The 17,173-nt window shown below is 39.2% G+C and overlaps 1 protein-coding gene across 2 annotated transcripts; it reads left to right on the top strand.

The window, feature by feature from the left end:
• The first annotated feature begins 234 nt into the window (after positions 1-234).
• On the top strand, positions 235-16,793 carry LOC103040049 (NACHT, LRR and PYD domains-containing protein 12). Of its 2 annotated transcripts, XM_022687070.2 has the most exons (15): positions 235-449; positions 610-750; positions 1,160-1,246; positions 1,343-1,441; positions 1,536-1,655; positions 3,055-3,124; positions 3,720-3,921; positions 6,086-7,862; positions 8,438-8,611; positions 9,026-9,193; positions 9,684-9,857; positions 11,874-12,041; positions 12,159-12,332; positions 12,425-12,595; positions 16,508-16,793. In XM_022687070.2, the coding sequence occupies exons 2-15, from the start codon at positions 656-658 to the stop codon at positions 16,668-16,670; spliced, it is 3,642 nt and encodes a 1,213-aa protein (XP_022542791.2). In that variant the 5' UTR covers positions 235-449; positions 610-655; the 3' UTR covers positions 16,671-16,793. The 2 variants fall into 2 exon arrangements, with proteins under 2 accessions (XP_022542791.2, XP_022542792.2); XM_022687071.2 differs by lacking the exons at positions 235-449; positions 610-750; positions 1,160-1,246; ... (2 more) ...; positions 3,055-3,124; positions 3,720-3,921 and adding an exon at positions 4,544-4,833.
• Positions 16,794-17,173: the final 380 nt, after the last annotated feature.

Raw genomic sequence — 17,173 nt, 5'->3', positions numbered from 1 at the left:
CAAATATTTATAAACTGATTTTGCTCAAATATTCCATATGAACTCATTCATTTTGGGCTCACTCTGGAGCGCCCCCTGGCGGTATTCCCCTCTCTACAGTTTCACTGTTAAAGGTAAAGGCCAGGGAGCACAGTGTCAGTGTTAAGCAGTGTTAGCGCTCCCCCTGCTGTTCTGGGAAAGATCTGATCTAAAAAATGAAATGAAATCGAAACTTGCAGAGATAAACAGTTTGTGGAACAGGAACACAACTGAGTATATATATAAAGTTAATTAGACTCTGTTTACTATAAAAACTGGCCTGTTTTAAGCTTCAGGAGAGGCTTCAGGCTAAAGAGAAGACTGTCATAAACTAGCGTATCAGCGTATCTACTGTTTTTGTCCGTTAAAACTTGCTTTGTTGGGGGAGTGATTCATTTAGTAATTACTGAACACTCTCGACACTGGATCAGGTAAGGTTATGCTAATGCTAAACCTTGCTAATAACGTACTGGAGTACTGACACTATATCCTGACCATAATTGAATTGTTCTTGCTTTAATTTGAGTTTATTTGACCCTTTCCCTGTTCTTCCGTGTCTTTCTCTCTGTTACTCTCTGTTCATTTGTTCAGGTGAGTTCAGGTGAGGTAGAAGAGCAGGAAGCTCCATGCAGGAGAAATGGAGGAGGGAAACACTATCGCTTCCTTGGGTGTTGAAGATGAGGAGGAAATTTGTTTTCCTCAGAAACACGAGACTCTTAAAAGAACTGAAAGGTAGAGTGTACTCTATTAATGACCCTCAACACTTGACATGACTTAAATACATTGCTATTAAAATGTTGAGCCCCCCTGATAGTTTTCCTGATTTTTCTTTATAAAAATAAGGCACTGGTTTGTGGGCTTTTCTTGTGGCCAGCTGTGTAATAATCACTGTGTCTAATCAGCATCTTGATATTCCACACCTGTGACTGGAAGATGGCTTATCTCAGCAAAGGAGAAGGGCTTTCTAACACAGATTTAGACCTAATTGTGAACCAAATGTGAGAGAAAAAGACCTTAAGTGTGTATAGGCAAAGTCTTACTTATCTTATCTTTCAGCTCATGAAAAAATGGGAGCAAAACCAAACTTTTTGCGTTTATATTTTTGTTCATCGTATAAATCTCCTTTTTTTGTTTTGTTCAGTGTATCCAGCTGTGTTTCCTTAAAAAGTAACCATTCGATGGATCCACCGCTCACGCTGAAAGATAGAGTCTCTCGCAGTGAGCAGAGGTAATGTCTCTTACACTCTCTTCACGCTCAGTGCAGCTTCTGCTGTTGGTCACTGAGGTCCAGAAACTGATGTTGGTTTAATCATGTGTGTTTAAGGACTCCCAGAGGGAGCTTAAGCTCATCTGTGCCTGGCTGTGTGTCTATGATAAGTGACCAGTCTGTGGATCCACCAGTCACATTTAAGGAGGAACAGAGGTACTGAACACGGGTTCCATTTGTATCATATCATGTGTTGTTTTCTTTTTTCTGGTTTGTTTCTTTTGATATAATGAAATGCATTATTGTCTAGTCTGAGTGTCCGGCGACGGAGAGCGAGCTCTCCAGCTGCCAGCCATCTGTCCATGAGGAGTGAGCAGTCAATGAACCCTCCGAACTCTTTTAAGGAGGCACATTTCTTTGCTGAGCAGAGGTAGGATCTAGGATTTTAATTATTGTTTTTGCTAAAACGGTCACATCCCTGAACACTGCTACCTGTGGCTAACTCTCACTGACAATAAATGCCTTCCAGTAACTAGAAGCTTTTCCATCCACTATGTGGATGCTAAAATGCTAAAAGATTTTTATATGCAAGCACAAGGTGAAAAAGTTAACGCTAAAGCCAAAATGCCGGAAAGTAGGATGGAAGCGTTTTTCGAATAAATGATTCTGCATCAAGCATTAGATCAAATGTCTTAATTTTGTTACTTTAGTGTCCAGTCCCAGCCATATCAGCTTCTCAGCCGGTCTTATTTAAGTAGTGAAGTACACACTCAGAGGAAACACTGTGATATTAGGCCCTGGTGAGCTATTATTCCTAACCAGTGGCTGCCTGCCAGACCTGGGTCTCGAACCCACAACCTTCTGGTAAATGACCCAGTGCTCAAATCACTGAGCCACCAATGACCCAAATTCCCTCACAAACTGACATCACAGTTCCTAGTCTACAGTCCACAAATCACAAACTGTTTTCCCCTTCCTCATCACTGGAGTACTGATCATTTTCACCTATTTCCCATATGCCTTTTGTGGTAGAGCTGCTGAATACTAAATGCTTAAATTTAATATTACCGTGGGCCATGTGCAAAAAAAACATGCGTTTATTGACTTGCAATCATGTTTGCATTTTTTAAATCATCTCTTCAATCTAGTCACTTGTCACCTTTATTTTCCTGGTAGTTGTTTCTCTCGACTGCAGACAGGAACCAGTGAAACTTGTAGTTCCTTTAGCTAAAGCTAATTGCTCTAAGGTGATACCCACATTTACTTAGTTTTCTTTCAGAGTGAGTTACAGGAGTCCAGGTTGAGTTCCACAGCACGTGTTTCATTTATTAACAGACAGACAGACGAAGCAGCAGCCTCCGAATCCTAATTGCTCTAAATCACACCCTGCTGCTGTCTCCCCCAAACTGATCTAAACAAAATCTAGTGCGCTTCCACATATATCTCTTAAAGGGACATGAACCTCAATCTTGTAACACACATGCTTCTCTGCTTCTCCTCAGCCAGAGATCATATGTTGTAACTCTCTTTTTCTATTTTAGATTGTCCTTTTTGCTTTGGTTGCATGGTGGTGTTTGAATACTATTTTTTGACTATGGCTTGTTTTTTTGGTTTTGCATGTGACTGGTGTTGTTCACAGTAATTTCAGCCTAGAATACAATTTTCTGAACTAATGAAGCACATGTTGAGAATAAACTTGATTAATTGATGACATTTGAGGTTAGTGATCAACCATGTTCTTTTCATTTTTTGCAGAAAAATGTTTTACCCTGTAAATTAGGGAAATTACAGACACAGTTCAGATGAATAACTGTGTTTTGTTTCTATAGAGACCAGAAAGGGGAATCAAGCACACAATTGGACCAAAACCAACAGATGTATCTCTCTGATACATTAAAGGTGAGGGCAGCAAATGTAATGTGAGATTTATGCCTGTGTTTATAACAAAGTTCATAATCCCACACAGGTTCTGTTGAATAAATACACATGTATGCCATTGATAAATAAATCCACTGACATGCCAAATGTCATGGGCCAGGAATTAGTATTGTGTCCCTTTAATTTTGCATTGTCCCATGGAAGCTAAAAAGCTGCACTGATTTCTGGAATATGCATGAGGGAACTCCTGCATGGATTTTAAATGTGATTCAGGCATTTGACTGTTTTTGTGGGCAATTCTGGCCAGACACTGCTGGTCCCAATCATTACCACCCACTGCACTGTCTGGTGTGGGTGGTAATTATTTCTATGATGTGTTTTATTTTGGAACACACGTGACACTGGCTTTGCTTCAATGATTCACATTGCCTTGCCATGAGCACATTGGCTAGTAATTACTCACAGGATAATGCTTTACGACTTATACAGGTGTGGGCATCTCAAGCCGTTCCCAAGATAACATTTTATGATCATTTTACATAATGCTATCCAGCACTTGTAGAATTTCCACTTGACAACATAATAATCTCCATAATCTTCAATCTGTTTATATTAGACGTTTGAGGAGCGGTATATGACCTTTGTGAAGGAAGAGATGAAGAAAATCAGTCGATTTTTGAGTCCAGATCACATTGGAGGGATAGAGAGGTCAGAAGAAGAGGAAGATAGCAGAGATGCCAGAGAGGCAACTGTGAAAATTGCACTGCACATTTTAAAGGGCATGAAGGAGCCTAATCTTGTTGAACAGCTTGTCAAAGGTAGATTCCACATTTTTGCTTTAATATATATATTATACATACAGTTTAATTGTGATGCAACAAAATGCAACTTTTTGTCTGAAACCTTAACCAAACAACTAAACTTCTAATACTAAACATGGCTTTTCTTAGGTTTTCATATATTTTGCCACTTTTTCACCATTGCATATATTATTTATCTTAAGTATATATTTGTCTTGCTTTAAAAGAAAAAACAATTGCACTACAGTTTAAAAAATTAAAATGATTTATTGAAAACCGAACATTTTTATCATCTCACCAGACATGTCAAAAAAAGCACAATGCAGGGTTTTACTGCATATGTTTTGCAATGGTGTCTCACTCTTCAGACTCTTCAGAGGGCTTTTAATAAAAAAAAAATAGCCATGTAATTTAACCATGTTTTATAAACGGCCGGGTAAAAACTCTAGTAATAACAGACACAACAGCCGGCCTCGCCTGGGCTGTAGTTGTTTAGCCACGGTTGCTAATAGCCAAGTTAAAGAGGACATGAAACATTTCAGTTTTCTAAGGGATTAAATATAATGGAATTTATCTGGGGGGGATTTTTTTATATAAAATGTTTACACACTAAATTATAATATATTTATATTTGTTACGTTTGCGCTAGGGCGCCGCCATGTTGCCCGTGAAGCACTGGTGACGTCACGAGGTTGGTTGGTAGAAGAGTCCAGGTACATAACTAGCGTAAAAGTGCTTATTGTTTGTGGAGATTATGGATGAAGACGAAGCTGAACTAGGCTAACATGGAGCATTTACTCAGAGATCTTTCCTGTATAAACCTGAGCAGAACTTTTTAGATGCTTTTCAGAGAGAGAGAGACGTTTTGGAGGTGCCTATTCTCTCTCTATGGGAGGTCTGTGCAGGAAGCCTGCAGCCCGTCAACAGCAGGTACTGCCATCCAATTAACCAGCTATTTTATATACATTTAGCTATTTAACATGTAAAGTCCAGTGTCATTAAGACTGAATGAAACGTACATGATTTAAGTGGATATTGAAACACCAAGGCGCTGTTTGGTTGATAAACCGTTCAGTTTGAAAGTTAAAAGGCTTACTGGGTACTTAGCTTTATCTAGTTAGCGTTAGTTAGTTAGCTAGCGTTGGCTAGCTATGGTAAGCTAGATAAGTAGCTAGTTATGTTATCTTTTAACTGTTAGCTTATCTAGACTTTCGGTGAGTTACCTCTCGGTGCTCTGCTGGGTGAGCGAGTTGTTTAGCTCGTTCCTTGCGGCTCACAGCTGCCGCTGTTACAGTACCTCCAGTCTGACGGTCTGTACATCCCAGTTGTTCAGAGGAAGAATAAAAACGGAGGAAAAAAGCCTCGGACTTGAGCTTATTTGTCCGACACTTATGCTCCCAACTCAAAACCCTCTCCTCCACATAGTCCTGGTCTAGAAAGTGCTCGCTCCTAACCCCAGCATTGCAGCTAACCGGAGGATTCTCGCACTTCAGCGCCGCTAGCCACCGCTGAAGAACAGCTGTCCACTTAAGAGGCGACATATGAAAGTGAAAATGAACCTTTTTCTCATTCTTTACCTTATAAAAGTATACTATACCCAGTATTACTACACACAGTGGCAATACAAAAGTGCCCCCCACTTTGCATAGATTTTTGGTTTGGATTGTATTATCTATTGAGGAACTAAATTACTGTAAGCTCATAGTTTGTTAGTGAGGCGTGCGAGAACCAACCACATGACATCACTTTCAGCGCTGGGACAAGATGGCGCTGAGCTTACTTAAGAAAATGACATTTAGATTGCTCATTATTTTAATTCTGCTTCACTGACAAAAATACTTGAAGTGTTTCATGTCCCCTTTAAAACTCTGATGCTAACAGACACTACAGCTAACCTCGGCTGGGCTAAAGAGGTCGGGTTAAGCTGCAAAGCTAAAACACACACAGAACCCAGCCTCCAGTGGGCTGCAGCATTGTAACTGTGATTCTAACAGACACAGAGCCGTTTAGATGTGATGTTTTTTTGAGCTTTGCACTGTCTGGGATTACTAACTGCATTGATGACAGTCTAAATCCCTGTGTGTGTTTTTTTTTATTTCCATTTGGTGCATCTATACTTTTTAAAGCCAAAAAAAACTATTTGTTGTGTAAAAAATTATTTTCTTTTTTCTTTTTCATTTAGTTGAACGTGCATTCTCACACCAAAAGAAACTGAAACAAAGCCTGAAGAGCAAGAGCGAGCGGGTATTTGAAGGAATCGCTAAGCATGGAAATCCATCACTGCTCAACAAAATTTACACAGAACTCTACATCACAGAGGGTGGAACTGGAACCCCCAACATCGATCACGAAGTGAGACAGATCGAAGCGTCATATAAAGGTTCGGTGGCAGAAGAGACTCAAATATACTTGGATGATATCTTTAAACCATTACCAGGGCAGGACAGACGCATCAGAACAGTACTGACCAAAGGGATAGCTGGCATCGGAAAAACTGTCTCTGTGCAGAAGTTCATCTTGGACTGGGCTGATGGAAGGTCCAATCAGGATGTTCATTTCATGTTCCCGTTGCCATTTCGAGAGCTAAATCAGATGATGAATGAACTTTACAGCATGGAGAATCTTCTTCGTTGCTTTTTCAAGGATTTGTTAGATTTAGAAATCTCTGTACTCGAAGACTACAAAGTTGTATTTGTCTTTGATGGCCTGGATGAATGTCGACTTCCACTAAACTTCAAGAACAACAAGAGGTGTTCAGACATAACTAAGCCAGCACCTCTGGATATTCTTCTGACAAATCTTATCCAGGGGAATCTGCTTCCATCGGCTCTTCTCTGGATCACTTCCCGACCAGCGGCCGCTTCCCGGTTACCCCCCACATGTATCGACCAGGTTACAGAGGTAAGAGGATTCAATGACCCAGAAAAGGAAGAGTACTTCTACAAGAGGATCAGTGATCAGAGCATGGCTGGCAGAATCATCCAACATGTGAAGTCCTCTAGAAGCCTCCACATCATGTGCCACATACCGGTCTTCTGCTGGATCACAGCTACCGTGCTTGAAAGGCTGCTGTCTGAAGCCAAGAGTCGTCAGGTTCCAAAGTCTCTGACCGAAATGTACACACATTTCTTGATTTTCCAGACAGTGCAAAGACACGATAAGTACGCTGAAGGAAACGCCATGGATCCTTGCTTGACTAAGGAAAACATTCTTTTTCTGGGCAAGCTAGCCTTCCAGCAGCTACGTAAAGGGAACTTGATCTTCTACGAAAACGACCTGAGGGAATGTGGGATGGAGGTCAAAGATGCGTCGGTCTACTCTGGAGTGTGCACGCAAATCTTCAGAGAGGATTTGTACCAAAGTAATGTCTACTGCTTTGTGCACTTGAGCTTCCAGGAGTACCTCTCAGCTTTGTTTGTGTACCTAAGCTGGCTCAGCTCCAAAGGCCAGTATCAGGAGTCAGATGCTGCCTTTGAAGGTCTGTGTTGGAATTCAACACTTTTTGACCTGCACAAGAGTGCAGTGGACCTGGCTTTGCGTTCACAACATGGTCGCCTGGATCTTTTCCTCCAGTTCCTCCTTGGTCTGTCTCTGGAATCGAATCAGAACCTGCTACGTGATCTACTGACGCAGGAAGTGAGTGCTGAAGAGAGTCACCAGGAAACATCCAACTACATAAAGCAGAAGCTAGGAGAGAACCTCAGGCCTGACCAGTCCATCAATCTCTTCCACTGCCTGCACGAACTCAACGACCATTCTCTTGTGCAGGAAATCCAAGGTTACTTAAGCTCAAGGAATCTGTCCCCAGAAAACCTCTCCCCTGCACACTGGTCAGCTCTTGTCTTCGTGTTGTTGACCAGCGATGAGGGAATGGAAGTGTTTGACCTCAGAAAATATGTCCGATCGGATGAAGGATTTAGGAGGCTGAAATCTGTCGCCAGAGCATCCAGGACTGTCATGTTAGTATGACCTGTGTCACACTTAATCACACTCATCACTAAAGTATTTTAAACTCAACAACTCAATTGAATTTTAGCTGAGGAGCAAATATCAAATATCTGTTAAAGAGTAGCTATACTCTTACATAGCTGAAATGTGTCACTCTGTAATATTAAAATATAACAACCCTGTTCAAAAGACTTAAAAATGATGCTTAAAAATGCAAATATAAACAGAATTCAGATATTTAACAATATTTTGATCAAATGTTTACTTAATCCAAAAATAAAATAGTCCAAATTAAATTTAAAAATATGGATTTAAGTCAATACAAATACAATTAGTGCCTGCCTTTTGCTTTTGTGTTTTGAGCCATGCAGGGCGTATTTTTGGTATCCTTACGATAGCAAAGGTCTAGCAGAGGCTTATATATAAGTATGTAAACTTCATGCTTAGGAATTATATATTCCCCATTATTTCACTCTTTAAAAAAATAGTGAGTTTGTCAGTTATATTTGTTATATTTGAGCTTATTGCTGTTGGCCTAGTAATGTTTTAAAATAAAAAAGGATTAAGTTGTGAATCTGTGTTTTAGATTGTCTGATTGTGGCCTCACAAAGACTACCTGTCGTTCTCTGGCTGGTGTTCTGGCTTCAAACTCCTGTGCTACTCGTGTGCTGGATTTAGGTTTCAATGACCTACAGGACAAAGGAGTAAAGCAGCTGTGCTATGGACTGAGGAATCCACAGTGTCAGCTGGAAACACTAAAGTAAGCTTTTAAACTTAAAAAATAAAGGTGTGTCATATCGAAATAATGTTTAATTTGCCTTGAGTTATTTTATGTTTCTATGACTATTTATGTAATGTTTATAGTTTGAACATGAGCTCTCAAATTTTCTTAGTACTGTTTTTTTTTATTGTACTTATATAATTTAAAGTATTCTTTCTGGCCCACTACAGAATATTGCCTGCCCCTGAGGATGCATGACCCACTGGTGGCCATTGAGAATCACTAAAGTAGACAATGCAAGATCATTTTTATTCTGGAAGGGAAACTATACATTGGGCCTAACTTATTTGCTATTTTAAACCCCATGTTGTTATGACCCTTTATTATTAGTAGCACTAATAGTATTAATAACACACTACAGTACTCCTCACTTGTTTCTGTGTCTTTTTACAGACTTCAGTTTTGTGGAATAAGAAGAGAAGGCTGTTCATCCCTTGTTTCTGCTATAAGATCAAATCCTTCCCACCTGAGAGAGCTGGACCTGAGCTTCAATTCTACTGGAAACGAGGCACTTACTGTACTTTTTGCATTATTGCCTGACTGCAGAATCGAAACACTGAGGTTTGACTTTATGCAATATTTTAGCTTTCATTGAGTCGCCAGAGTGGCACAGTGGCAAGCAACGCCAGGTCTTACTCTGTACCTGATCAATAAATACATATACTATATATTATATATATAAAAATGTCCATCCCTAGTATGCTAGTGGTGGTGATAAATTGCCCAGCAACCTTACTGAAGCTCATTGATTAGCTGTTTAGCAAAAAAAAAATCCATTGTTACAGTACACTTTGTGCTGCTATCTATACCTGGCAACCCTGAGTGTGGAAGTGGGACTAGGGGAATGGCAGTAGGGAGATTTATTTCACGTAATGCACAGTTTAAAAAAATGGCTAAAGTTCTGCTGAGAAGAACTGCCAGTGCTGAACACAGCATGTTTCCTTAATATCTGATGATATATTCTCATGTTTTGAGATACTACAGAAAAATATAATCCTTAATTGTCCTCTAAGAAGGTTTTTAAAGTTGTATATTTTTCTATTCACTGCAGGATTTCGAGTTGTAACATGACAAAAGAAGGCTGTGCTTTTCTGGAATCAGCAATCAGCTCCAAACCATGCCATCTAAGAAAACTGGATCTGAGTAACAACTCAATAGGCGACTATGGAGCAGGAGTGTTTTCTTCATTACTGAGCAGTGAGCACTGTAAGATTGAGCACTTGTGGTAAGCTTATAAGGCACTTATTTTATTATGCTCATTAAAATAAATGATACTAAATGGTTAATGGATTTAATTTAATGTGTGCCCGGAAGTTTATACACATACAGTCATTGGAAAATTGGGTTTTCTCGAACTAAATCTTTACAGACCTAGAGCATGTTGTTTTATCAGATGTTAGTATTCTTAGTGTTGAAGGCCATTACCATTACTCCTAAACCATACTAACTTTCCTCCAGGAGACTTCATCATTGTCTATGTGGTCGCTGTACATTTTAGACACACTTTAAGAGTGTTTTTGTCTTAAGATAATGCTTTGGCTGTGTTTTAATCGAAGGCAACAAAAAACTTGCCTTCTGTTGTGTTCACCTCCCGCCCCTTACTTTAATGTTTTAATGTTTTAACTGCCCTTAAATATTAGCACAAAACATTTTAAAATATTTATTTAACATTCTTTAGCTGTGAACAATGTCTCAAAGTAGTGTTTAATATAAATTTATAGAATTCAACATCAAATAACTGCAGTGAAAATACAAATAGGCACTGAACATGTATTACAAAATGTAAAAATAAATAAAAAAAAAACAAACTCAACATAGTTGAAAAACCTGGAGCAGAACCTCTTCGACAGATAATCGCTTGGTCAATCGCCTACTTATTGTGCTCAGAGTAAAAGGAGTGCAAGGCAAACATCAGGCTATTTATGGGAGCTGTGTGAAGATTTGATACATAGGGAGTGAATGAGTAAGTTGAGGTGGTGTGTATGGGGATGTTTTCTGTCTGATAGATAATTATATTCTGAATACCTATTCATTTCCTATGGCGGTCGCTTTTGACCGGGAACACCACAAGTGTAGCAAAGTATATCAAAACACTCAAGATTCAATGAAAGTGGTAATGTCACGAATGAAGATGGAGGGATGGACGTAAGTGCACAATATTGTTTATTTAAACAAACTAGATTATAAAAACAGAAAACAAAACACGGGTAGCGCAATAACTCAAAAAAACAAGATAAGGATATAAATCTAACTAAGACAAAGACTAGAAAAACTGAGGAAACATGAAACTCTAAATATAACTCTAAACATAAAATAACCTGAGAACACAAAGATAACAACCTGAACAAACTTGGAACACTTACATACAGAGGACAAGGATACAAAAGACTCAACACTGAACGCTCAAACAGAGGGGCTTAAATACATGAGGAGAGTGAGGAACACCTGGGCTTGGATAACGAGGGGGCAGGGTTACAAACAAGACACAGGTGAGAACACTAATAGCTAGGGCGGGACTAGGGCGGGGCTAGGGCGGAAACAGGTACAAAAACACAACACAAGCACATGGCAGGGAACACATGACAGGTAAACAGAGGGGCAGGAGCACAAGAGACCAAACGAGGGAGACAGACATGGGCTAAACTGTGACAGGTAATCATCAGCATGTTTAAGTGCATAGTGTGGAGGATATAAACACAATATTTATGAGTGTTATAAATCAATACAACAGGAAGGTTAAAGGTGTAGTCTAATACTAAGTGTTTTACAAGCTAACACAGAAGAATATAATCTGTTATTATGACTGAATGTAGAGACCTGTTGGTGACCTACATGGATAGTGAAAGCTTGTTTTCTAAAGCTTATCACATTTCCCTTCACAAATACATTTTTGACATCTGAAACTTTTGTCAATATGGCAGATTGGAGATTTAACAAATATTTAGGTTGTGTTAGATGTATGCATTGCATATAGTGACAGTTCTCCAGTGCAAGGTTTATAGGTCACATTTTAGATTCACTTGGGACCGAGGCAGAGCAGGTACTAAAACATTTTCAGTTCCAGGTAACAGGTATCAAATTTATGGCAGTGGAAAAGCACCATTAATATCATAATAATTATGTCATATAGTTATTTAATTGTATGATCGGGAAAGTAGCTAAATACCATTTGACAATTCAGCAGAGGACCTCCAGCCTCCCATTAAGCTCATTTTAAAATTGTCAATTTCATATTTTCCAGGCTGGAGAAATGTAACATAACTTGGAAAAGCTGTAAAATTCTGGAGGGTGCGTCCACCTCAATGTCCTGGAGTCTCAAAGAACTCGACCTGAGTGATAATGACCTGCAGGACTCAGGAGTGAAGTCACTTGCATATGACCTGAAAAGCTGCAGACTGCAGAAATTGAGGTAAAAATACAGAACACAATAAAGTGTTTAATTTCAAAATGACATGTTTATCCTTTGGTTCATGTCATGGAAGAGACAGTTGTCTGTCTTTAATGAGAGCTTTGTCTCCCTCTGCAGGTTGTCTAACTGCTGTTTCACCCAGAGAGGATTCTCAGCATTAGCTTCAGCTCTGAGAATGAACCCCTCCTGCCTGAAAGAGCTGGATGTATGTAAGAATTTCCCTGGCAGTGCAGGGATGGTGGACCTGCTTTCAGCCCTGCAGCAGCCCACCTGTGCCCTCCACACACTGCTGTAAGTACTGAACCCAACAAGCACTTGCCTTTCCACAGATGTGCCAGACCCCTTTTACTTTAATTGATCTGAATCATTGTTTTCCTGTACAGAGTGGAACACTGTGGCCTGGGCTCAGAAATATGCACATCCTTGGCCACAGTTCTCACCCGCAACTCCAGTCTGAGAGAGCTGAGTCTGAGTAGTAATGAGATCGGAGATATGGGAGTAAAGACACTCTTTACTGGACTACAAACTGGACTTTCTTCCCTTGGGACTTTGAGGTAAAGTCACTTACAGGCCAGTTAAAACCTTGACAAATTACGCTGTGCCATCAGGTATATACATTGACTAGTCAGACATAAACCCTATATGGACGGGATAAGTTTCTCAGGGAGTCCTGGGGTAATTTTCTCGTTAATGGGGCGGGTCCTCTGTGATATTATTCCCGTCCATGTATGTGTTTTTCTCAAACGTCCTCTGAGAAAAGTACAGGCTGAATGATCTACTGTTTTTCGCTGAACTCCTAGGTCCTCCAGTAATTTTAGTCCGGTCTGGAAGCAAATCACTGAGTTTCACCATATCGCGTTTAATAAAATAACTGTCAACTGCCAGTCACCGTAATTACACTTTGGGCGGGTGTTTTCACAAAGATCCACGTAAACGCAACAGCAAACAGCTACTGAATGCGATGTCATGTGACTAAGAAAGCCCAAAACTCACTGGTCCTCCTGTTTTTTTAATTGCAGTCTGGATGCAAGAGTTTTATCACTGAGTAGAAGTGTAAAATCATTTTCACAGACGTCCCTCTGAGAAATTAATCCTGTTCAGATAGGGCTATAGATTTTTTTTTTTCCAACCAAGTACGAATACAAGTATGTGTATTTTTGTACTGGCCAATATCAATACCATTACCTATTTATCATTAAGCAATCAGGAGTATTTCGTAATAGTGTATTTGTAAAGTAGAGAAATGCGACAGTTAATTTGTTAATTTTGAGTTTTATTGCGACAGAGTCAAATTATATAAACTTTTTTTTACATATTTTTTAAGAAATTATGAAATTATGTCACGTTAGGACCACATCAGATGAGGCAAAACTCATTCATGCATCTCTAACACTGTCAATGCAAAAGTTAAGAGGCCAAGCCAAATCCAGTAGATGCTAAAAAATGCAACACTGATCTACAGGATATGTGTCATCTGCTTTCATCATGGATGTGATTTTTTCCTTTTCTGTTTGCATGGACAATTCCTGTCAGATGTTACCATTCACAATAATTACTTCTGACTACACTGTACACTGTGGGTGGTAATGCCTTCTGTGACATACTGTATTTCCAGTATGCACACGTACTGTGGTTCCAGAAAATAGAATGTGCACTCTATTTGACTCCCACTTTCAGGCATCACTTAAACTCTCATAATTAACGGCACCTTTCCATTAACATGCTGGCCAGTGTATAACCTCCCTTACAAGATAACAGATATACATGTGTCGATGTTCCTAAGCTGTCTGCTGAAGTAATACTTCATGTTCAATTTAGATATATAGTACCAGTCAAAAGTTTGGACACACCTTCTGCATTGTAGATTAAGACTAAAATCATCTAAACTATAAAAACATGGAATTATAACAAACAAAAAAGTGTTAAACAGATTAGAATATGTTTTATATTTTAGATTCTTTAAAGTAGGCACCTCTTTCTTAGATGACATCTTTGCACGTCTTGGGTGTATTTTCTTAGTCAGTCTCAATCAAAGGTAGAGTCACCAGGAATTGCCTCCAGTTAACAGCTGTGCTGAACTTGTCAAGAGTTAATGACTTGAATTTCTTGCCTCTTAAAGTGTTTGAGAGCATCAGTTGTAAAGTTGTAAAGAGGTAGAGTTGGTATACAGTGAATAGACCTATTTGAGTAATTTTATTCTAATTCATATAAAGGCAAGGACTCCTCAATTAAGTAATGAAAAATATTACTTTAAAAAAATGAAGGTCAGTTAATCTGAACAGATTTAAGAACTTTGAAAGTATCTTCAAGTACAGTCACAAAAGATCAAAAACTTTATTATGAAACTGGCTCTTATCAGGACTGCCCCAGGAGGGAAAGACCAAGAGTTACCTCTGTTGCACAGGATTAGATCATCCAGGTTAAAAGATCCCCAGATGCTCCAGAGAGTATTTTTGTTTAAGTTACTACATGATTTCTTATGTGGGTACCACTTTAAAATAAGACTACCTTTATAAAGGGTTTATAAATGGTTTACAATTAGTTTATTAATGGTTGCTAATTAGGTTGTAAATGCCTTAAAAATCATTAATAATCAGTTATAACACATGACTAGACAGGGCAACAATATAGATGGCTGTGGGTTCACTATTTGACAAACAACAGGTCATTGTTGTCCTTTCTGCGCATGTGTTATAACTGATTATTAATGATTTTTAAGGCATTTACAACCTAATTAGTAACATTAATAAACTAATTGTAACCCATTTATAAACCCTTTATAAAGGTAGTCTTATTTTAAAGTGGTACCAATGTGTCCAAACTTTTGTCTGATATTTACTTTTGTATGTACATTAGATCCTACCTGTTTACAGGTGCTATTTTACCCAGATAAGCTATTTTAATCTGATCTGTGTCAGCAGTTTTAATGTAATGGCTGATTGGCTCTACATACAGAGATACGGAGGTTTTGTAGCTATATTAAGCTTAGTGCTGGACGATATGGCCAAAATTCATATCACGATATATTCCTTAATTTCGGTCGATACGATATAATTTCGATATCGATATAAATACTTAGAAGGCCACAGAAAACTGCGAAGAATCCCTGCAATGGAAATATGTACCTACTACTGTCTGAAAATTTAATTTAAGTCTTTGAAACCTCCTTTCACGAAAACATTATAATACTTAAGAAATAAAAAATAGTCAAGATAAATCAATGCTCAATTTTATTTGCATATAGCAAAATAAAAACATGACATCCCTGTCAAACATAAGCCTATATAACTATTACCAATAAAAATAACTTTAAATTAGGATAGAAGCAGAGCTTCTTATTCTTTTGTAAACAAATTTAACAGATCAAAACAAAAGTGTTTCAACTAGGATAAAGAATAAAAGAAGCCTTTATATACATAAAAGCAACAAGATTTTCCAGTCAAATAAACAAACCTATAGGCTTTATCAACTATAAATAACTTAGTTACAATATAAGCTACAAAAGTGCTTCAGCCAAAATACAACTCTTTATAAACATAAAAGGAACATGATATCCCCGTCAAATAAACAAACCTAAAGGATTCATAAACTTTAAATAACTTAAATAACTTACAACATACGCTATAAAAGTGATTCAGCCAGAATAAGGAAAATATTGTATGTAGTGGAACTGATTGAGGTGGTGGAACAGATTAGATGTTTTAACGTTACCGCTGCTAACCTGCTCCACTCTCCGGCACAATTTGCAGCAAACTGAAGTTTAGCAGACCTTTGAGAGTTGAACCAAATCCTCACCACTGAATTAGACCTCCCTCCTTCAATTGATCACTTGTGGAAGCGGCAGGGGCATTCATTTTGCATCAAAAATGTCCCGTGCTGGGAGCCAAGAGAGGCTCCCAGGGAGGCTGACCGAGAGGACCCGCGACTGACCGCTGACCGAGCGGACCCGTGGGCGGACCGAGCGGACCCGAGGCTAGGCTAGGCTAGGCTCGGCTTGGTTCCGCTCCGTTCCACTCCAGCGCGGAGCATTTCAGATGCAAACCGAGCCTACCTTAGCCTTGGATCCGCTCGTCCCGGCTCCGTTTGGCTCCAGCGCGAGGCATTTTAGATGCGTAGCGGACCCGAGCCTAGCCTAGCCTAGCCAAATCTAGCCTAGCCTAGCCTAGCCTATCTGGCTACGTGCCTATGTGATTACATCATCACGCACAGAGATAGTCCAGCTACGGAGGCTGATTGTGTTCAGGTGTGCGGCGAGCTGACGCCAGTAAAACACCTGTCCGTGACAGATTCTGTAAATAATACATATCGATATACCACAAAAATGATATCACCGTTATTGAAACATTTCTTATCGCGATAAATACCGATATCGAATTATTGTCCAGGCCTAATTAAGCTTAGCTTTGACTTTCAAAACTTATCATTTTGTTTAACTGTTTATTTTTATTGTCTCTTCTATTTTCCAGGCTTGCCGACTGTTCCCTCACAGAGAGCAGTTGTGACATCTTGGCTTCCGTACTCAGCTCAAACTCCACCAGCCTTTTAGAGCTGGATCTGAGCAGGAACAACCTCGGCCCATATGGACCCACTGTTTTGTGCTCAGTGTCCACCATAAATCTCACACTGTGATGAGAGTCACTAGGTTGATCTCCCAGTCTCTGTATTGGGACACTCGATGCTCTCACTGTGTTGGGAATACTCCAACTTCCTCTGTGATTCTTGTCTCTAAAGCACAGTCAGTTGTCACGGACATTTGACTCAAAACACACTTAAGCTTTAGTCACACTACAGACTTGCAGTTCTTAAAGTTCTTTTAGCGTGTAAAATTAGTATGACTGGAGCTGGACTGGAAGCCTGTGGTCACCAAGAAGCCTTTAGCATTAGCATTAAATTATAATAAAGTATGCGACATTAAGAGCACATGCTAAACAACTATATCCCATAATTAGAGACAGTTTGTGAGAGCTCAGAGCTGTGTGTTTATTTACAGCAAAACAGTGTAAAACTGATTTGCCTGGGTCTCTGTGTGGAGCTGTACTTATCCAGATTTGAATTTGATTGTGATTGGATGAGAAGTATAAACATATACCATCCCGACTCTTTATAGGTTTATACTCACACACCACACTCCA

The sequence above is a fragment of the Astyanax mexicanus genome, chromosome 13 (assembly GCF_023375975.1).
Source record: "Astyanax mexicanus isolate ESR-SI-001 chromosome 13, AstMex3_surface, whole genome shotgun sequence".
In the NCBI taxonomy this organism is placed as follows: domain Eukaryota; kingdom Metazoa; phylum Chordata; class Actinopteri; order Characiformes; family Acestrorhamphidae; genus Astyanax; species Astyanax mexicanus.
This window is presented reverse-complemented; position numbering and strand designations above follow the sequence as displayed.

Excerpts from the sequence above, each read along its gene's own strand:
- LOC103040049 (XM_022687070.2), top strand. The coding sequence starts at position 656 with ATGGAGGAGGGAAACACTATCGCTTCCTTGGGTGTTGAAGATGAGGAG. Across the intron at positions 3,922-6,085 it reads TGTTGAACAGCTTGTCAAAG|TTGAACGTGCATTCTCACAC; the intron begins GTAGATTCCACA and ends TTTTTCATTTAG. Across the intron at positions 7,863-8,437 it reads AGAGCATCCAGGACTGTCAT|ATTGTCTGATTGTGGCCTCA; the intron begins GTTAGTATGACC and ends TCTGTGTTTTAG.